The sequence below is a fragment of the Myotis yumanensis genome, unplaced genomic scaffold (genome assembly GCF_028538775.1).
Source record: "Myotis yumanensis isolate MYYU_CA2020_CCGP unplaced genomic scaffold, mMyoYum1.0.hap1 SCAF_10, whole genome shotgun sequence".
NCBI lineage: Eukaryota > Metazoa > Chordata > Mammalia > Chiroptera > Vespertilionidae > Myotis > Myotis yumanensis.
Genome location: NW_027223761.1, coordinates 36016564 through 36039011, shown reverse-complemented (window position 1 = coordinate 36039011; position 22448 = coordinate 36016564). Strand labels below are relative to the sequence as shown.

The 22448-nt window shown below is 42.1% G+C and overlaps 1 protein-coding gene across 1 annotated transcript; it reads right to left on the bottom strand.

Moving 5' to 3' along the window:
- Nucleotides 1-13597: 13597 nt before the first annotated feature.
- On the bottom strand, nt 13598-15004 carry LOC139018036 (tripartite motif-containing protein 75-like). Its single transcript, XM_070426672.1, has one exon. The coding sequence runs from the start codon at nt 15002-15004 to the stop codon at nt 13598-13600; it is 1407 nt and encodes a 468-aa protein (XP_070282773.1).
- Between the last annotated feature and the right edge of the window lie 7444 nt (nt 15005-22448).

Below are 22448 nucleotides of genomic sequence, written 5' to 3'. Positions count from 1 at the left end.
GGACCATGTGTCCAAAGGTGGGCCCCTGAACCAAGCGTGATGGGCTGGATGCCAAGGCTGGCAGAGGGTGGCACAGGACCTGAAATAAATGCGGGGTGTTTGCTTACAGATTCTCCGCCACCGCATCGTGGATGAGTCAGATGCCTTCTCACCTCAGATTCTCTTTTTACCACTTTCCTACTCAGAGGCGGGGGTGGCAGGATTTTATAAAGCTTAAAATACATCCCCGAAATATCTCCTTTTAGTGTAGCATAGGGATTCTTTCATTCTTTGACGCAGTTGGGAATTATCTTGGGCTTTTTCAGTCTCATTCAGTTTTAATTCATACTTGGTTGTTGGAAGGGCACTAGGTAGTGAGTCAAGAGACAGGGTCAAGTCTCTGCTCTGCTTGTAAGTAACTGGGATTTGGGGCAAGTCAGTTCATCTGTCTAAGCTTCAGTTTGCTGTCTGCAAGATGGGGGGTCAGTTCCCCAAGGACACTGGGAGCATCCCTGGGGCAGGGCCATCCGCCCCCCCCCCCTCACCCCGCCGTAGCCCTGGAGTCTGAACTCCTGCCCTTCCCCATTCACCTCCCAGGCTTGTTATGACTGCGGGTTAGATCACTCCTGCAAGAGCTTTGAAAACTAACGCACTACGTTCCTGAGAAGGGTAACCATACTACTGTGCACCGGTGATTTTCAACCTTCTTCATCTCATGGCACACGTAAAGTAATTACTAACATTCTGCAGCACACCAAAAAAAAAAAAAAAAAAGTTATATTTTTTGCTGATCTGCCAAAAAAACAGGTATAATTCTGATTCATTCACACTGGACAGCAATTGTTGTGTTGGCTATTGTCACTTTGTTATTTAGCAACCTAAGGGAAAAGAAGTCAGTGCCCCTGACTAAAAGGTCAGGTATTGCATGTTTTAAAAATTCTTGCGGCACACTGGTTGGAAATCGCTGCCCCAAAAAACCATGCCAAAAAAAAAAAAAGTTTCTCTTCCTCTTAACTTCTTCATCCTCAACTTAGCCTTCAGTGGAAGTACTTCTTCGGTATCTCAGGAAAATTGCTTCAATCTGGCCTCCTGAGGCAGGACCAACACCTTAACTCCTTAATTCACAACACCTTTGTGTCTGCCTTTTTTGGGGGAAAAAAAAGAGTGCTCCATAATTTCTTGTATTTTTTATTGTAGTAAAATATACATATCATGAAATTTACCTTTTAACTATTTTTAGGTGTATAGCTCAGTGGCATTAGTTATTGTGCAGCTGTCAGAACCACCCATCTCCAGAACTTCGTTCATCTTCCCATCATGAGACTCTGCATGCACTAAGCAGGAATTCCCCAATGGCCCCTCCCAGCCCCTGGCAGCCACCATTCTACTCTCTGTCTCTATGAATTTGACTACTGTAGGTACTTCCTGTAAGTAGAATCATACAGTATTTGACTCTTTGTGTCTGACTCATTTCTCTCAGCATAATTTCTTCATCCATGTTTTCATCTTTTCAGAGAGGTAAAATTCCCAGAAATGTTTAAGCAATAGATGAAAAAAACAAACCAACCAACACTTTCTCCCAGAAACCACTGTAAGTTAGGGAGGGAAAGGCTGAATGGACAGATCTACTTTTTTGTTTGTGCTGTTGTAGCTCTGAGGTTACAGATGTAAAGTTACAGTTCAAGTTTTGTAGGTGTTGTTTATAGCTGTATACTTACTTTATTAAGTAATAAATAAAATACGTTGTGTATCTGTACCTGAGTCTCAGCTGGGCAGGAGCTGCGAAAGACTCCAACATCTGGTATGTGTTACTGGGCAGCAACTCTTCTGCCCAATTGTTTAATTATAACTGAAGATTGACCTGGGCACTGAGGAACTCCTGAGAAAGGACACTTAAACCCTCTCCACAAACGGGCTTCAAGCAGATGGTGTCACGGCTGATACTTTGTGGGGTCCTGACTGAAGTCAAGGTTCAGGAAGGCTGTTTGTTTTCTTTTTGGATAATGCACTGAAAGGGGAAATGTAGGTTGGTACGGTGCGCCTGTGCATGCTCAGGGCACAGCAACAAGTCTCCTGAGCACCCTGGGAGCAAGGGCCAGGGGTACAAATGAGAAGACCTGTTAGACTAAACTCTGTAATGCTCTGGGGCCCAAAGCACACCTGCCACGGGAAGTAGTAGCGGCGTGAAGGTAACGGTTCTCCTCTTCCCCATGGCAATGACGGTGCTACTCTGCTGTGAGCATCAGTGGCGCAGCAATCTGGTGTCAGAGTGGGGCGTCTCTGCCCAGCTCAGCAGAGTCAGTGCAGTGACAGTGGCGGGCCTTTAGTCACTCCGATGATATGAAATGAATAGGAATCCCAGCTCTCTGGATGGTGGAGGGTGCTTGAGCAGCTCTGGTTTGCATGGACAGAGGCCAGCAGCATGGGGATGTTTGAGTTGATTCACATTCATGTGCAACCCTCCTCCATGCCCCATCCAAAGACTCTTGGGAAATTTTAGGGGAGAAATTTGTAAGAGACTGTAATTATTATTTTTTAAATATGTTTTTTTTTTGAGTTAGAGAGGAAGGGAAAGGGAGAGACAGATAGAAACATTGATGAGAGAAACATCCATCAGCTGCCTTCTGCACACCCCCTACTGGGGATTGAGCCTACAACTTGGGCATGTGCCCTGACTGGGAATCTAACTAACTGGTGACCTCTTGGTTCATGGGTTGATGCTCAACCACTGAGCCACACCAGCTGGGCGAGACTATAATTCTTGACAGACTGGAATCGGAGGCTGGGCCAATGGGATGCAGATATTAATGTGAATGTAACCCTAGTTGTAGCTGTTAACTGGTTAAGATGGGCAACCTTTGGATTTGTTAATTTGTTTTGACTTGTTAATAACATAATTATTATCTGGCTTATTCTAATGATGACTAATTTATTAATATCCTTTAATTTAAAATCGTTGTTTCAAGCAGAGCTACAAATGCCAATATATAGGGACTATATAGCTCTTACTTTTGCTTATGAAACTCAGAAACTTTGAGAATAAGTGGAATCATCACTATTACCATCTGTTTTGTGGATTTTGCCACAAGTATAAGGTGTCAAGGGGTCAACAATGAAGGGTGTACCTCAGCCTTCCTGGAGGAGATGAGCTAAGACTGGAAGGATGAGCAACACCCAGATGTCATGTGGTGAGAGAAGCTTGTTCATTGTGGTATTCCTCGAATCTATCGCATGGTGGACATTTAATACAGTGAATTTATAAAAGAAATCTCAGCTGAGGGAATGTTATAAGCACACACACAGGCACACAAAGGTATGGGAAACAATAAATAGTTCAGATTTGCCAGAAGATTAACCCCTACCATTTTTGGGATCATAGACTTCTTTAAAAAACTAATAGAAGCCATGAAACTTCTTCTAGTAAAATAAACATACACTCAAAATTTTATGGATGATTTTGGAGGATATAGATATCTCTGACCCCCATCCACATTAAGCATCTCTGTTGTGGGGAATTGGGAGCACTGAGTTTTTTAAAAACATGTATTGATTTTATTTTGTTTTATTGTAATGCAGGGTAATGACATAACTGAAGATTACTTTGGATGCATTGTGAAGAATGGGTCTGAGGGAGATAATACTGGAGGCAGGGCGGTCACTGAAGAGGCTGCTGAAATAATATGGTACATGAGTTAGCCTGAACTAAGGGTGAGGTGGCAGGGATGGAGAAAGAGTAGTGGGGTCAGGAATGCCTTAAGAGGTAAAACGGGCAACTGTTGGTGTGTGATTGGATTTGAGAGGGAGGAATAGGAAGGCACTAGGATAATTTTTAAGTGTTTTGGTGACAGGGTGGATGGTGATGGTACTGAGACAGGAAATGTAGGGAAACAGGTTTGGGTTAGACTGTGAGGACTAAGGGGATCAGTAGCAGGAGTGTGAGACGCAGACCAAGAGTGAGGACAGAGGCTTCAATTCTGACGGCTCTCAGGTTTCTACTTCTAGTCCTAACCATCCTTTCTGCCCTTGAGTTCTGTGACATGCCACTACCATCTTATAATAAATTTCCGCTTTGTGTTAGGGCTAGATAAAGTGGGTTTCACTGACTTGCATCTCGAAAAGCCTTAACTAAGCCACTAACAGAGCATTACTATTTTAGCGCAGTAAATTTTTTTAGACTATGGAGAATGGACACACAAATCAGGTTCCCAAGAGAATGCTGACTTATTAATTTCCCTGCAGAGTAACTGCCAGTGGGACCAGAATACTCTTGCTCACAGGTCAGCTTGTCTCTCCCAGTAGGAAAATCTATACAGAAAGCCAAATTATAATGAGAAGGCAGCTTGATGAGTACAGAGAGAACCAGATAATTAGGGGATCTGAGCAGACTGTCTCCATGCCAGGGTGGTCAGAGGCGCTTTTCTCCAGTTTCAGGATGTGCTGAACCGGCCACGTGGTACACATATGTGCATACGTGAGGGCATGCTTGGAAAGTAGGCCAACTCACTGAAACCAGTTCACCCTCGAGCCAAGTCAGCTAATGAGACATTCACCTACAATTAGCATTTGTCAAAACATTTCATACGTGATGGAATGTTTTTTCACAGCTTTCTGAATATTTTCCCCTAAAGCGACTGGCTTTATATTTTTGCCCTGGGTCTAAGATATACCTCCTCCCCTTTGCTCCCCACATCTCCTAGAGCCCAAGACTGGAGGTTGGGTCTTAAGAAGTGAACTAATTAAAAGCAGATATAGTGCCCGGTGGAGGAAATGGGTGGAGCAAATCTAAGCTAGAGGGTGGGGTGGGGCAAGTTGGAAGGGAAGCTGAAGGCCAAGAGCCAGATGCTCCAGGTGACTTTATTTACTTTTTTAAAAAAATTAGTATTATTTTTTTAATCCTCACCCGAGGATATTTTTCCATTGATTTTTAGAGAGAGTGGAAGAGAAAGGGAAAGACAGAAATATCAATGTGAGAGATTGTTTGCCTCCTGGTCTGGGCCTGCAACCGAGGTGTGTGCCCTTGACTGGAATTGAACCTGGGACCTGTTGGTCCACAGTCTTATGCTCTATACACTGAGCCAAACTGGCTAGGGCTCCAGGTGACTTTAAACACAAGACCAAAGCAACAGAAGCAGGATTGTCAACTTGAAATCAAACTTGGAGTCCAGATGGGATAGGAGACTAGATTGAAGGAAGAACAGGCTGAAAGCACATGCGGGGAGAATAATAGCTGTGTATTTCCATTGCCCATTAACTATCTCATACTTTGCAATTTCTTTAAAATTGTAGTATGTGGCTTTTGGAAAATTTTGTGCAATGCTGGATTTGCATAAATCTGGTGTTGCTCAATTCAGGGGGTGTTTTATATATGATTCATCAAATTTACTCTTTTTTTTTTTAGCTTCCCCTTCCTGCTGCTTATTGTCTGCTTTTCAGATTTTGTGTACTAGATTTCAATATTAAGCAAATTACCCTAAACCCAATGTTTATTGTTCTGTAGTGCAGCATTTCTGTGTTGACAGGCAGAGTGAAAAGATGAGACATGTTGATCAGAAACATAGTAAGCTCAATTGCAGTTTTATATTTTGTGATATCTAAATGATGAAGTAACACTGGACTACAAATATTTTTACACATTATTTTTAAAAAAAATATATTTTTATTGATTTCCTACAGAGAGGAAGGGAGAGGGACAGAGAGCCAGAAACATCGATGAGAGAAAGACATCGATCAGCTGCCTCCTGCACAGCCCCCACTGGGGATGTGCCTGCAACCAAGATACATGCCCCTGACCAGAATCGAACCTGGGACCTTTGAGTCCGCAGGCCGACGCTCTATCCACTGAGCCAAACCAGTCAGGGCTTTACACATTATTTTTAAAGCATTTTATAACCAAATAAAGACACTTTTAACCAAATAAAGTTTGTTTCCACTATAAAAATGGTTTATATTTATATTTGTTTCCTGTTGCTGCTATAACTATTTACAACTTAATGATGTAAGACAACATAAATTTATGATCTTATAGTACTGGAGATCACAAGTCCCAAAATCGAGGTGTTAGCAGGTCTGTGTTTTGTCTGGAAGCTCTGGGGGAAAATCTGTTTCATCACCTTTTGCAGCTTCTGGGGCTGCCTATATTCCTTGACTCATGGTCTCTTACCGCCATCTTCAAAGCCAACAGTGTGACATCTTCAAATCTCTCTCTCTGACTACAACCCTTGCTTCTGTCATTGCGTTGCCTTCTCTCTGATCCTCCTGCTGTCTTCTTCTTAAAACCCTTGTGATTACTTTGAGCCAGATAAGCTCCCTATCTTGAAATGATTCATTTAATCATATCTGCAAAGTCTCTTTTATCATGTAAAGTACATATTCACAGGTTCTGGGGATTAGGATATGGACATCTTTGGGCAGTTTACCACAATACTCATTTATACTACTTGGCCTACCATAATACTCATTCATAAAGCAGTAATAAAATATTGTTTGGAAAAAGTAGAAAGAAGAAAAATATTAGTCATGGTTTGACTACTAAAAGATAAACATAATGAACATTTCCTTTCATTCTTTTTTTAACTGAATAGTTTTTGCATGGTTATAATTTGCACACAATTTGAAATCCTGATTTTTCACTAAATATTATATCAGACTATTTTCTATGTTAGTACATAGCCTGAACAAACATTTTTATTGACTATATAATATTCTATTGGGTGAATATATGGCATTTTACTTAAGCCTTTCTTTATTTTTGGAAAGTTAAATTGTTTTAAAATGTTTAATATTATAAAGAACTCTATGATAAATATTTTTGCACATAATTTTTATGTTTGTGCTTATAAGTTTTTCCTTGGGATAGATTCCCATCTGTGGAATTACTTCATCAAAGCTTTGTTATTATTGTTGTTAATCCTCACCAAGGATATTTTTTCCATTTATTTATATTTTTTTATAAAGAGTGGAAGGGAGGGGGGAGGAAGTAAGAGAGAGAGAGAGAGAGAGAGAGAGAGAGAGAGAGGAAAGTAACATCTGTGTGAGAGAAACACATCTATTGGTTGTCTCCTGTATGCTACCAGACCAGGGTCAGGGATCAACCAGATACATGTTCTTTTTTTTTTTTTTTTAAATTAAATCTTTATTGTTCAGATTATTACATTGGTTCCTCTTTTTTTCCCCCATAACTCCCCTCCACCCAGTTCCCACCCCACCCTCCGCCCTCACTCCCCACCCACTGTCCTCATCCATAGGTGCACGATTATTGTCCAATCTCTTCCCGCACCCCCCACACCCCTTTCCCCCCAAGAATAGTCAGTCCATTCCCTTTCTATGTCCCTGATTCTATTATAATCACCAGTTCATTCTGTTCATCAGATTATTTATTCACTTGATTTTTAGATTCACTTGTTGATAGATGTGTATTTGTTGTTCATCCTTTGTATCTTTACCTTTTTCTTCTTCTTCCTCTTCTTAAAGGATACCTTTCAGCATTTCATATAATACTGGTTTGGTGGTGATGAAGTCCTTTAGCTTTTTCTTATCTGTGAAGCTCTTTCTCTGACCTTCAATTCTGAATGATAGCTTTGCTGGATAAACTAATCTTGATTATAGGTTCTTGGTATTCATCACTTTGAATATTTCTTGCCACTCCCTTCTGGCCTGCAAAGTTTCTGTTGAGAAATCAGCTGACAGTCGTATGGGTATTCCCTTGTAGGTAACTGACTTTCTTTCTCTTGCTGCTTTTAAGATTTTCTCTTTGTCTTTTGCTCTTGGCATTTTAATTATGATGTGTCTTGGTGTGGTCCTCTTTGGATTCCTTTTGTTTAGGGTTCTCTGCGCTTCCTGGACTTGTAAGTCTATTTCTTTCACCAGGTAGGGGAAGTTTTCTGCCATTATTTCTTCAAATAGGTTTTCAATATCTTGCTCTCCCTCTTCTTCTGGCACCCCTATAATTCGGATGTTGGTACACTTGTAGCTGTCCCAGAGGCTCCTTACACTATCTTCACACTTTCGGATTCTTTTTTCATTTTGCTTTTCCGGTTGGGTGTTTTTTGCTTCTTCGTATTTCAAATCTTTGACTTGATTCTTGCGATCCTCTGGTCTGCTGTTGGGAGTCTGTATAATATTCTTTATTTCAGTCAGTGTATGCTTAATTTCTAGTTGGTCCTTTATCACAACATCGAGGGTCTCACTAGATTTCTTGAGGGTCTCATTAAGTTTATCAGTGGTTTCTAGAAAATTCTTGAAAAACCTTAAAAGTGTGGTTTTGAACTCTATATCCAGTAGTTTGCTTTCCTCCATTTCTGTCATTTGTGCCCTGTTTCTTTGTCTTGGCATTTTTTATGCTTCGCTGTGTTGATAGAGTGGCTTTCTGTGCTAAGTGTCCTATAGGGCCCAGTGGCTCAGCCTCCCCACTTACCTGAGGTAGACACTCTTGGTGCACCCCCTTGTGGGCTTTGTGCACAGTCTTGTTGTAGTTAAGCCTTGATTGTTGTAGGTAACACTGGGAGGATTTGACCTCCAGGCCAATTGGCTGTGAGAATCAGCTGTGTCTACAGTGGGAGAACTTCTGTGCTGAAGACACCCTTATGGGGCAAGACTTGCTTCAGTGGGGCTTTGGTGCTCACTGAGTCTGCCTCCTGAGTGTGTCCCTTATGGATCTGAGGAGTTGTAATTGGATGGTCCCACTCTGACCACTGGTTACACTGGCTCTTGGATCTAAGGAGTTGCTAATCTAGCCTCTGCCTGAGGCTACCCAGCAGAAGCCAGCTGTAAAGCAATGCAAGTTGCCCTGGGGCCTTGGGGCAGTTGCAGTTTGTTAAGTTATTTTCAGATTACAAAGGGCCGGGCCTTTCATATGCAAAAGCCTCCAGCACGGCTTGGGCCGGGCAGGGTTCCAGAGGATCAACAGGAAGGGTGGAGTGAGCAGTATGGCCGCTCTCAGTCCTGCCTTCAGAGGTCCTGGCAATCGCTGCGAGTGCCTCCGAGAGAAAGCTACCCTCAAGTTCCGACAGATGCCAGACAGTCCCGTTTCTCTGGTATGAGTCTGGGTCCCCAGAGACTCACCCGGAACTGGAGCTCAGAGCCTGAGACTCCCTCCCGATTGAAAAAGACAATCGTGTCCTCAGCCACAAGCCCTCTCCGCATGCACCTCTGCACCTTTGTATTTTACTTCCGCACCGCACCTCCTCTGAGTCTCTCGGTATGCTTTTCTCTTTCCTTCTAGTTGTAGAATTTCCACTCAGCCAGCCTTCCTGTGGTTCTGGATGATGTCCATTATGTCTTTTAGTTGTATTTTTGAAGTGGTTGTGCGAGGCAGCAATCTCCAGTGTTTACCTATGCCGCCATCTTGGTTTGAGATACATGTTCTTGAGTGGGAATTGAACCCTTGACCCTCTGATCCATGGGCTGATGCTCTAACCACTGAACAACACTGGCCAGGGCCATCAAAGTCTTCTTATAGCAGATGTTTTTCAAAGGCTTATAGAAATATTCAGAACCATTAGATATATATTAGTGCCCATTTTCCTACATTCTCACCAGCACCAAATAAAATAACAATCATAATAATCTGCCAATTATGTAAGTGGAATAGATTACTTTCTTTTGTTTTAGTTTTCATTTGTTTGTTAATATTTTTTCATGGACTTGTTTACTAGCCACAATTTTTCTTTGATGAGTAATTAATTTAGGCCTTTTGCTTTGGGGAGGTATAAAATTTTTAAACCAATTTATCTAAGATCTATACATTTTTAAAAGTTTATTTAATGTTTGTGATATTTTCTATAATTATTTTCTCTAGTTTCTATACTCTTTATGTCTAGAAGTTTTAATTTGTATATGGTCTAATGAATTCATTCTCTCCCCACGCCCCCCTTCTTTGCTTCAAGTTTTTCTTATGGTTTAAAAAGTGTTTCTTCAGTCCAACTGGAATTTATGTTGGTATAAAATCCATGGAGAAGATCTGACTACTGCTTAAATTTTACCCAAAAGAGGGGCCTGATTTGTACTTATGAGTTCTCTGCACTGAGCCACATGTCTTTTCCCTCTTCACTGAAAATAAAAGAGGTGACAGAAAGGTGTGAAAAGCTATATTGTTTCTCTGGTCACAAAGACGAAGTTTCCCTTTTCTGAGTATGTCCAAATTTCTGCAAATATTCTCACCTTCTGGTTAACATTTTAGCTTGAAATTGAGACAGAATTAGCTGTAGATAGATTGGCTTAAATATATCTTAAATAGAAAAAAAGTCAAATTTTCAAAATAGTATTGGAAACTATTTTATCAGATATAAAACATACATTTGATAAATTTAAATTCTAGATGAGACACAGCCAGTTGGCCTGGAGGTCAAGTAGTAATTACCTACAACAATCAAGGCTTGACTACAAGACTGCTCACAGAGACCACAGGGGGGTGCACCAAGAGTGTCTACCTCAGGTAATTGGGACACTTAACACGGAAAGCCACTCTATCGACACAGCGAAGCATAAAAAAAATGCCAAGACAAAGAAACAGGCCACAAAGGACAGAACCGGAGGAAAGCAGGCTACTGGATATAGAATTCAAAACCACACTTTTGAGGTCTCTCAAGAGGCTTCTAGAGGCTGTCAATAAACTTGATGAGATGTACAGGAAATCTAATGAGACCCTCGATGGTGTGATAAAGGACCAACTAGAAAGTAAACATACACTGACTGAAATAAAGAATATTATACAGACTCCCAACAGCAGACCAGAGGAGTGCAAGAATCAAGTCAAAGATTTGAAATTCGAGGAAGCAAAAAACACCCAACCGGAAAAGCAAAATGAAAAAAGAATCCGAAAGTGTGAAGATAGTGTAAGGAGCCTCTGGGACAGCTACAAGTGTACCAACATCCGAATTATAGGGGTGCCAGAAGATGAGAGAGAGCAAGATATTGAAAACCTATTTGAAGAAATAATGGCAGAAAACTTCCCCTACTTGGTGAAAGAAATAGATTTACAAGTCCAGGAAGCGCAGAGAACCCCAAACAAAAGGAATCCAAAGAGGACCACACCAAGACACATCATAATTAAAATGCCAAGAGCAAAAGACAAAGAGAAAATCTTAAAAGCAGCAAGAGAAAGAAAGTCAGTTACCTACAAGGGAATACCCATACGACTGTCAGCTGATTTCTCAACAGAAACTTTGCAGGCCAGAAGGGAGTGGCAAGAAATATTCAAAGTGATGAATACCAAGAACCTATAATCAAGATTAGTTTATCCAGCAAAGCTATCATTCAGAATTGAAGGTCAGATAAAGAGCTTCACAGATAAGGAAAAGCTAAAGGAGTTCATCATCACCAAACCAGTATTATATGAAATGCTGAAAGGTATCCTTTAAGAAGAGGAAGAAGAAGAAAAAGGTAAAGATACAAAAGATGAACAACAAATACACATCTATCAACAAGTGAATCTAAGAATCAAGTGAATAAATAATCTGATGAACAGAATGAACTGGTGATTATAATAGAATCAGGGACATAGAAAGGGAATGGACTGACTATGCTTGGTGGCGGGGGGGAAGAGGTGTGGGAAATTCGGGAAGAGACTGGACAATAATCGTGCACCTATGTATGAGGACAGTGGGTGGGGAGTGAGGGCGGAGGGTGGGGTGGGAACTGGGAGGAGGGGAGTTATGGGGGGAAAAAAGAGGAACCAATGTAATAATCTGAGCAATAAAGATTTAATTATTAAAATAAATAAATAAATAAAAGAAAAATAAAATCATTAACATATAAAAAAATAAATTCTAGATGAATTGGTTTAAGTAAATTAAGCAAGAGTGGGCAATCCTTCCTCTGGACAACAATTTAGACCAGCCCTGTCCAATGGACATAAAATGTGCACTACTTATGGAATGTTAAGTTTTCTAGCAGTGCTGGGGTCCAACCCCAGCAGGTCCAGGGGTCCCCAAAGGTGTGGACGGAGTCGGTGAAGAAGGAATGACACGAAGACAGCCTTCAGTTGATCAGCAGCCTAGCCAGGACCTCTAGCCAGGATCTCCAGCCAAAGTTCTGGTCGGAGTTCTGGTTAGGAACTGATGAGGATCTGATGTTTATTGTCTTGTTACATCTGTATTTATACCAGCCGATTTTAATCCTGTCAATTTCTATTACAAAGGTTAGGGCGTTTCTTATCTCCATTCCAGGGAGTAAAGATTATGTAGCTTAACTACCCGCCTGGCACTTAATTAAGGGGTTGTATCTCCTCCCTAACCTCAGGGGAAAATCCCCACCTGGGGAAACAACCTTTCTCAGAGAGGTGACCTTGGTTAAAACACATGGCGCTAAGGAGAGCAAACATATTAAGAACAATATGCTATATATGCCAGGTCCCTTGAAACATATGCTGTGCAGATGTTTCTTTCCTGCAGCGACTGTGTCAAGCAGCAAGGATGGACCGGCTTCCGGCAAATTCCCCCTTTTTTATTTTTTAAATGATAGCGCATGCAAATTAGCGGCCACCTCTCAGATTGGGCTGTTTAAGACTCGGAAGAAGACTGGCAAGCAATGACAATGAGCATAGCTATAAACATAGTGGATGGAGTGCACAAGGAGCCCCGTTCCTTAGAAGGTTGCTGGCCTCTTCAGTCAAGAGATTTCAGCTGTCCTCAAGTTGTTGGTTTGATTGTCTTTGTTGGTCTGGCTAGCGGGCGGCGTCACTGGCAACGGGCTTCCCGAAGTGTTAGTTGAAGGGCTGCATCAAAGGGTCCATCACGGCCATGTTTGATGGTGGTGTTGGTGTCCAAGGAGGAGTAAGCTGTGTCCTCTGGGTCAGCTGTTATGGAGGATGGAGGGTAGTAGAGAGAAAAAGAAAAGAAAGCAAAAGAAATAGAAGGCATGGAAATGTTTAGAAAAAAGAAGGAGAAGAAAGGGAAGAAGGCAGCATCCTGACACAGCCCTTTCCTTCATCTGCCCCTTTCCCTGTGGTCCAAGGTAGAAATGGGAAACAAGTCCTGTTGTAGTGAGAAGGCAGCTGTTGTCAGCCAGTCTCTGTCTTTACCTGGGTCCCGATCTGAGCTGGGCGTGGGAAGTGGGAAGCAGCCATGGGGGCAGGAGACCTCCCTCAGAAGGGGCGAGTGTTCAAGCCTCTGCATAGTTGGGGGGGGTGAGGATCTGTGCCCCACCTTTGTTGACCCCCAAGTTCTCTCCTGCCGGCTCCTCTGCAACTGTGCCTGTCTTAGGTTGTTCCTTCCCTGAGGAATCTTACCCATCTCTGGCTAACCAGCCATCCTCCGGGGCCAAGCAAGGTGATGTGAGGTGTGCGAATGAGGGAGGGGCAGCGCCCCCTCTGCAAGAGGTTCAGCTGGTTTAGGTCAATGGATAGAGCTTCATCCTGTGGACTGGAGGATTCTGGGTTCAATTCAGTTAAAAGCACATGCCTCGGTTGGGAGCTGGATCCAGAGTAGAGAGTGTGCAGGAGGCAGCCAATCAATGATTCTCTCTCATCACTGATGTTGCTATCCCTCTCCCTCTTACTTCCCTCTGTCATCTATAAAAATATATTAAAAATAAAGTAACAATAAAATTATAATTTAAAAAACTTTACCTACTGCCTAGAAGTCACAGGAAGAAAATGAACCAAAGTAACAGTTCATCCTTCCTAATCTCTTAAAGCACGGATGGTAAGAGGTTTGGGATCACATCCGACATAGAAGTAAGGCTTTAGCACCTCAGAAAATGTATCCCTGAAGGAATGGATGTGAGACATGTCATTCAAACTGTAAAAGAAAACGTGACCCATCTCATAGTCCAGGTAGATGCCAATCCCTCTGGGCATTTCCTGCAGCACAAGGGTGACAGGAACAGGCCCTCGAGCCACATAGTCACCATCCTGCAGCTGAATCGTCCAACATCTCTTCTCCTGTCTGAGCAGGGGCTGCTTTCTCTCCTTGGAAAGGGGGTCTTTACAGACCCCCATGGCCCACTCAGGCTTGTCATCCACCTGGACCTCCCAGTAATGTCGGCCACAGTCAAACCCTTCAGAACCCAGGACAACTGCGTCGTCTGCAAATCCCTTTGGATTCCAATGAACTCCTTGCTTTTTCCTCACAAATGTCACAGACTTTTTATCCTCAGACACAAGCAGATTAGCATGTGCAGTTTCGGGATCCAGAGTAACTTCTTCTCTAAATGTCTGCATGATTTGCAGCAGGGCCGAACACTGTGGAGGAAGACTGAATTCTTCTCTCTTATACTTCAAGCAATAGACATCTGGAGGTTCTAGGTTATCACAACGGGGGAGGACACCCTTGATATTCATCAGCAATTTCACATCTGACAGCACACTCGTCTCTGCCATCTCCTTTCGTAGAACTCTAAGTTTGGAAATGTGGTCTGAAAATGCAGCTTTGTTTGCAGTGAGATTCTGTAGAATGTGCTTCTCTTGTGCAGCAAGCCTTGAGTGAACTGCCGCTTGCTCACACTCTATGGATGCTATCACACTCTCATATTCACAGGCTAACTTTGCTCTCCGCTTTTCCACCTTTTCTCTCAGTTCTGATCGTTGCCTGACTTGAGTGGCTAATAGTTTCTGAAGGTCTGCCAGCTGCTTCTTCAGGGGCTCAATGTAACTTCTGAGCTTTTGCCTGTGATGAGAGGCAGCCTCCTCCACGGGCCTCACGTGGTGGCCCTGGTGATCAGGGGGCTGAGTGCACAGGGGACACAACAACTTTAGGTCCTCCTCACAGAAGAGGGTCAGGGCCTGGTTGTGCTTCTCACACAAGCGCCTCTCTTCCTGCTGCTTCACCTTGGCCCCTGTGATCTGGAGGAGCTTGGCCATGTCAACCATCCTTCCCAGCTGGGTGTTGCTCCACAAGTGCCTCTCTTTGCATGGGTGACGGCACACAGGACAAGGAAACCTGTCCTGCACATCAGCCCAGGACCTCTCGATGCAGGAACGACAGAAGTTGTGCCCACATTCGATGGTGACAGGGTCTCTCAGGTTATCCAGGCAGATGGGACAGTTGATTTCGGTCTGGAGTTTTGCCACAGCTTCTTCACCTGCCATTTCTCTTTGTCAATTAAGGTCAGCCCCTGGTGTCCTGTGAGGTCCTTAGCTACAGAGGTAGGTGCCTAGAGGAGCTCCACTGCCCACCTGCAGCCAATCAATGTAGCTGGAGGACTACTGTTCTTGGCAGCTCAGATGTTGGGATCCAACCCCAGCGGGTCCAGGGGTTCCCAAAGGTGTGGACGGGGTGGGCAAAGAAGGAATGACACGGAGACAGCGTTCAGTTGATCAGCAGCCTAGCCAGGTTCTCTAGCCAGGATCTCCAGCCAAAGTTCTGGTCGGAGTTCTGGTTAGGAACTGATGAGGATCTGATGTTTATTGTCTTGTTACATCCGTATTTATACCAGCCGATTTTAATCCTGTCAATTTCTATTACAAAGGTTAGGGCGTTTCTTATCTCCATTCCAGGGAGTAAAGATTATGTAGCTTAACTACCCGCCTGGCACTTAATTAAGGGGTTGTATCCCCTCCCTAACCTCAGGGAAAATCCCCACCTGGGGAAACAACCTTTCTCAGAGAGGTGACCTTGGTTAAAACACATGGTGCTAAGGAGAGCAAACATATTAAGAACAATATGCTATATATGCCAGGTCCCTTGAAACATATGCTGTGCAGATGTTTCTTTCCTGCAGCGACTGTGTCAAGCAGCAAGGATGGACCGGCTTCCGGCATAGCAGCAGCATTTAAAAAGTTAAAAAGTGATCTAAACAAATGTGTTTACTTAACTCAATATACCCCAAATATTATAATTTCAGCATAGAATCTGTTTTTTAAAAATGTTATTTTAATTGATTTTTGAGAAAGAGGAAGAGAGAGGGAAACATCAATTGGTTGTTGCCTCCAGTACGCAACCTGACCAGGGAGCAAACCTGCAACCTGGGTATGTGCTCTGACTGGGAATTGAATGATGATGTGCAAACAACTTAGCCACACCAGCCAGGGCTCAGCACAGAGTCATTGTTTACATTCTTTTATTTTCATGCTAAGTCTTTGAAGTCCAGTGTTGATACTACTCTTACAGCACTTCTCAGTTTGGATTAACCTCATTTCAAGTGCTCAATAGTTACATGTGGCTAGTGGCTGTCCTATTGGCTAGAGCAGTTCTAGATACAGAAACACATTGTGGTTATTTGATTCATTTTTTTCTACATCCCATGCTGAACAACCTTGTAAAAATGTCTTTTCTCAGGCCCTATTATAGTTGATCAATTTTTGGTATTGCTTTGTTACAATCATTTTAAACAGAACCCTTCTCAGCAGAAATTGGGTTTCCCAGTCCCTGCAGCCATGGTTTACAGACAATTTCTCGCTCACCGCTGCTGATGGTTGATTAGTCTCTCGGTCACCCTCTCTGCCTCCCTGATTCTTTCTGCCTCTGCCTCTCACCTTTCACTCCTCCCCTCCATTTTAAGAATAAAAACAGCTTTATTACTTTTTTTTTCTGATTGCAAAAGTAATAAGATATGTTTATTATAAAAAAAGAATCAGGCACTAAGAAGGAAAAATGAAGAAAGTAAAAATCAATTGCAGCTTATTATAGAAAGATAACCATTAGTCACATTGAGGTAGCTCTTTTAGTATTGCAATTATCTATATATAAAGGCCTAATTGTCCGTCTGACTGTCTGACTGGTAGCTATGATGCACACTGACCACCAGGGGGTAGATGCTCAATGCAGGAGCTGCCATGATGTGCACTGGCCACTTAAAAAGAAACGGTACTGCGACCTGGCACCGACAAACCAACACTTGGCTTCCCCCATGTGGGACACAGGCCCCACCACCACCCTGGAGCGACACCCCACCAAATCGCAGCCAACGCTGCCAAGACCCCATGGCACAAAATGTGGCCCACAGCCCAGCCCAGCCCAGAAACTGCCACTGTGGGCGCCGGGTAATAACGTCACATAGCAACGCCTGGCTTCCTCTCCCTAGCGACTAGCCTCCTTGGAATTTCTTTAGCCCAGGAACATGACTTGCTTTATAGCCAGGTGCAAACATTTTACACTTTAGCCAAATGTCTGTGAAGCACTTTCCCGTGCCTCATCTCATTTGATCCTCACAGAAAGCCTGGAGTAGGTAAATAGTAGACTTGGTAGAATCCTATTTTCTTTTCATTAGCCAGAAAACAGAGACTTAGAAAGTTTAGAAACTTGACCTGACTGAAAAGAAGTAAGAAATGGTGGATCTTGAAAATGACTTCAGGTTTTCTCACTGTGCAGAATATAATCAAACACTGCTACAGTTAAATATTACACCCTTTGTTCTCCCTGTGTGATCTACAATAATAATGTGCTTCATGTTGATATTTACTGCTGTGTTGCTGACAATTACCTGAAAGAGAAGTTGGGGTGCTTCACTGGGCTGGAAAAAGTTTAGCTAAATCAGAAAGCAGGTCTAATTAAGCAATTTTATCTATATATATATAAAGCTCTCACTGGTGCCAATCGCATGCGTGTGTTTCCATCTGTCACTGTTGATTATGAATTTGGTTGACATTTCTATTATAGAGAAGGGCAAATAGTGATATTAAAATATTTCTTCTAATTAATTCCCTTTCAATGTGCACAAATCCATGCACCGGGCCTCTAGTACAATTATGAAAATGAAATCATACAATGTATGCTATTTTACTTTGCCTTTTACAAATAGCATATCATGGATATACTTGTATTAAAAATATGAATTGATCTCATTGGTCTTCATGGCTGCACAGCAATATATATATATATATATATACCATCCTTTCTATAAGTAGTCTCCTATTAGACATCTAGGTCATTTCTAGTTTTTCACTCTTACAACTAGTACATCAATGTCCTTATACATACTTCTTTGTTTTAGTATCTCATGATTTTCTAGGAAGACATTTCTAAATTAGGTTAAATTTCAGTTTGTCCTTCAGAAAGCTTATGCAGTTTATATCCCTTACAGCAGGGTATGAGAATGTTTGTCATTCTACATCCTCATTGGTACTGGGTATTATCAATCTTTTCTAATCATGTCTGTTTTATTTTGAATCTTACTCATTTTGTTTTTAAAGTTTTGGAAGTATCTTATCATTGATTATAATACATGGGAACATTCAAAGTTTTGAGTGAATATCTAAATCATATAATTTAATTATGTACCATATGTCTCTAAGTGATTTCATGCAAGTGGAAGGGTGTAACTGGGTGTATCAAACAGGATGGGCTTGCTTATGCTAAAGTTAGGAACACACGAAAGTCCATTTCTCGCTCATGATCCATCTGCAGTGCAGTTCAGAAGGGGAGTTTTGTTCACTGTAGACACAAGGTGACAGGCTGACAGAGGTCCAATCTTGACCTTGTTTCTAGAATTACCTCATCACATAAAAGAGGGCCTAGCAATCATGTTCTGATTCTTAAAGCTTTTACCTCACCAGATACAGGTGCTTCTGCTCACGTTTCATTTCTCAAAGCAAACCACAAGAACACACCCACCTCCCAAGGGGATAGGGAAGTGCAGACCTGTTAGGAGAATGGGACTGACTATCCCTGAGCGTCTCTAATGACTGGAGGAAAGGAGCTACTCCCAGGTACATATTATTAGCTAAATGTCACAGATAAGAGAACTGAGACGTAGAGAGCTTAAGAAATAGTTCAAGGTCACTTAGCTAGTAAGAGGCAGTGCTGGCGTTGTCATTTAGGCCAGTATGACTGGAAACATACGCTCTTTGTACTACATTATCCTCTTAAGGAGCATCTGCAGCATTTCCAGGTTTTGCGACTGTATTGGGGAAAAAAACTAGCTTCTCCCCTTCTATGTGTCTCTTTTACTGCTCACGCAAAACACGTCACTTCTGGACAGCACATGTGTGGGTTTCTCCCCCCACATTAAACAATTCTCTGTGACACTAGGCTGGTGTCCTATAATTTAACTCAATTCTGAGACTATCTACCTGGAGATAGTCTATATATATATATAATAGCCTAAGTGTCAGTCCGGCCATCTGGCCGGTAGCTATGACGTGCACTGACCACCAGGGGGCAGACGCTCCCACAGGTTAAGTGCTCAGTCCCACAAAACTGCCTCCCATGTCAGATGCTAGTTGCAAGTAGTAGATCCTGAGGTTATCCATAACTTCTGTCCATCTTGGCTACAAATCGGAGATTCTCACAACCTCCTCCCCCAAGGATTTGATTATTTGCTAGAAAGCTCACAGAACTCAGGGAAACACTTACTTACATTTATCAATTTATTAAAGGGTATGCTAAAGGATACAGATGAGCAGCCAGATGAAGAGATACATGGGCCCAGGTCTGGGAGGGTCCCAAGTGCAGGAACTTCTGTCCCGTAGAGTTGGGGTTTGACACCCGCCTGGTACATGAATATGTGCACCAACCTGGGAGCTCCCTGAACAGCACGCTACTGGGACTTTTATGGAGGCTTCATCTGTAGGTATGGTCGATTATTAACTCCATTTAAAGCCCTTCTCTTTCTCAAGAGAATGGGGGTGGGGCTGAACATTCCAAGCTTCCATTCACAGCTTCATCTTTCTGGTGACTAGCCCTCATTTGGAACATTCCAGGAACCCACCAAGAAGACTCACTGCATCAGAGCAAAAGACACTTCTATCACCAAGGAAATTACAAGGATTTCAGGGCCTCTGTGCCAGGAACTGGGGGCAGAGGCCAATATATATTTTCTATGATCCTGTCAGGGACATATATTTCCTTGTAGTCATGTGTTGATGTGGGTCCCTCGGATTCTCTGGGGCTGTTTTCATTCATGCTCCTTGCCTTCTCAGCCCATCAAACACATCACTGGGCCTAGTCTGTGGTAGGCCCTCCTGCTTCCCCTCTGACAGACTCTGCTCAGGGTCAGCTATCCTGCTGTGGCAGGTGTTCTGCAGAAGTGCCCACTGTGCTGTCCTCCTTCTTTGGTCCATCACTTGTAAATATGGCAGTACCATTGCTTTGGGGATGTTTTCTTGCAAGTATCCTATGCTTTGATCATGTTTCAGTTCAAAACATGTCCAAAGAACATTGTTTTGGACAATGAAGGTTTCGATAACGTATAAGCATCTTGTTGGTGTGCATTTGTTTTTTTTTGACGATATTTAGAGCAAGGAAACTAAAACTTGTTGGAAACCCTCTGGGTGTCAGACATGGTTGTAAGCATTTTAATGTCTTTTAATCCTCATTTATTCTTTATAACAACACTCTTAGGGATGGGTTATTATTGAGGAGTGTAATTATTCAAAGAGGAGAAGGTAAGAAAAAGGAGACATCTGGTCTTAGACTTCTTTTTTTTTTTTTTTTCAGGTACTTGCCTCTTTCACAGCTCTTTTTTTTTTTTTTTTTTTTTTTTTTTTTTTTAATTTTTCGCTTAAAGTATTACAAAGGGTATTACATAAGTATCCTTTCCCCCCCCCCCTTGACAAACCCCTACCCTCCCTTACCCCCCAGTGTCTTATGTCCATTAGTTATGCTTATATGCATGCATACAAGTCCTTCGGTTGATCTCTTACTCCCCTCCCTCCTGTCCCCCAACTCTCTCTGGCCTTCCCACTGCAGTTTGACAATCAGTTTGAGGCAGCTCTGCCTCTGTATCTATTATTGTTCAAAAGTTTGTAATGGTCTTTATTATCCATGAATGAGTGAGATCATGTGGTATTTTTCCTTCATTGACTGGCTTGTTTCACTTAGCATAATGCTCTCCAGTTCCATCCATGATGTTGCAAATGGTAGGAGTTCCTTCTTTTTAACAGCAGCATAGTATTCCATCGTGTAGATGTACCACAGCTTTCTAATCCATTCATCTACTGATGGGCACTTAGGCTGTTTCCAGATCTTAGCTATGGTGAATTGTGCTGCTATGAACATCTGGGTGCATATATCCTTTCTGATTGGTGTTTCTGGTTTCTTGGGATATATTCCTAGGAGTGGGATCACAGGGTCAAATGGGAGTTCCATTTCCAATTTTTTGAGGAACCTCCATACTGCCTTCCATAGTGGCTGCACCAGTCTGCATTCCCACCAGCAGTGCACAAGTGTTCCTTTTTCTCCACATCCTCTCCAGCACTTGTCGTTTGTTGATTTGTTGATGATGGCCATTCTGACAGGTGTGAGATGGTACCTCATTGTTGTTTTGATTTGCATCTCTCGGATGATTAGTGACTTTGAGCATGTTTTCATATGTCTCTTGGCTTTCTGAATGTCCTCTTTTGAAAGGTGTCTATTTAGATCCTTTGCCCATTTTTTGATTGGATTGTTTATCTTCTTTTTGTTAAGTTGTATGAGTTCCCTATAAATTTTGGAGATTAAGCCCTTATCAGATATGACGTTGGCAAATATGTTTTCCCACGAGGTGGGTTTTCTTGTTGTTTTGTTGATGGTTTCTTTTGCTGTGCAGAAGCTTTTTATTTTGATGTAGTCCCATTTGTTCAGTTTCTCTTTAGTTTCAACTGCCCTAGGAGCTGTATCAGTGAAGAAATTGTTTTGGCATATGTCTGAGATTTTGCTGCCTTTGTATTCTTCTAGAATTTTTATGGTTTCCTGTCGTACATTTAAGTCCTTTATCCATTTTGAGTTTATTCTTGTGTATGGTGTAAGTTGGTGGTCTAGTTTCATTTTCTTGCATATGTCTGTCCAATTTTCCCAACACCATTTATTGAAGAGACTATCTTGGCTCCATTGTATGTTCATGCCTCCTTTGTCAAAAATTAATTGAGCATATTGGTTCGGGCTAATTTCTGGACTCTCTATTCTATTCCACTGATCTATATGCCTGTTCTTGTGCCAGTACCAGGCAGTTTTGAGAACAGTGGCTTTGTAATACAGCTTGATATCTGGCATTGAGATCCCACCTACTTTGTTCTTTCTCAGGATCGTTGCAGCTATTCTGGGTCTTTTTTTATTCCAGATGAATTTTTGGAGAGTTCGTTCTAGATCTGTGAAGAAGGCCATTGGTATTTTAATGGGAAGTGCGTTGAATGTATAGATTGCTTTGGGTAGTATGGACATTTTAATGATGTTGATTCTACCAATCCAAGAACATGGTATGTTCTTCCATCTGTTTATGTCTTCCTCTATCTCTTTTTTCAACGTCCTGTAGTTTTCTGAGTAGAGGTTTTTAACCTCTTTAGTTAAGTTTATTCCTAGGTATCTTAATTTTTTTGGTGCGATGGTAAATGGGATTGTTTTTCTGATCTCCCTTTCTGAAAGTTCACTATTGGTGTATAGAAATGCCTCAGATTTCTTGGGGTTTTGTATCCTGCTACATTGCCAAATTCATGTATTAAGTCTAGTAGCTTTTTGATGGAGTCTCTAGGGTTTTGTATGTATAATATCATGTCATCTGCAAATAAGGACAGTTTTACTTCCTCTTTTCCAATTTGGATGCCTTTTATTCCTTCTTCTTGCCGAATTGCAATGGCTAATACTTCCAGTACTATGTTGAACAGGAGTGGTGAGAGTGGG

What these genes read in the sequence shown, in the direction of transcription:
- LOC139018036 (XM_070426672.1), bottom strand. Translation starts at nt 15,004, where the DNA reads ATGGCAGGTGAAGAAGCTGTGGCAAAACTCCAGACCGAAATCAACTGT.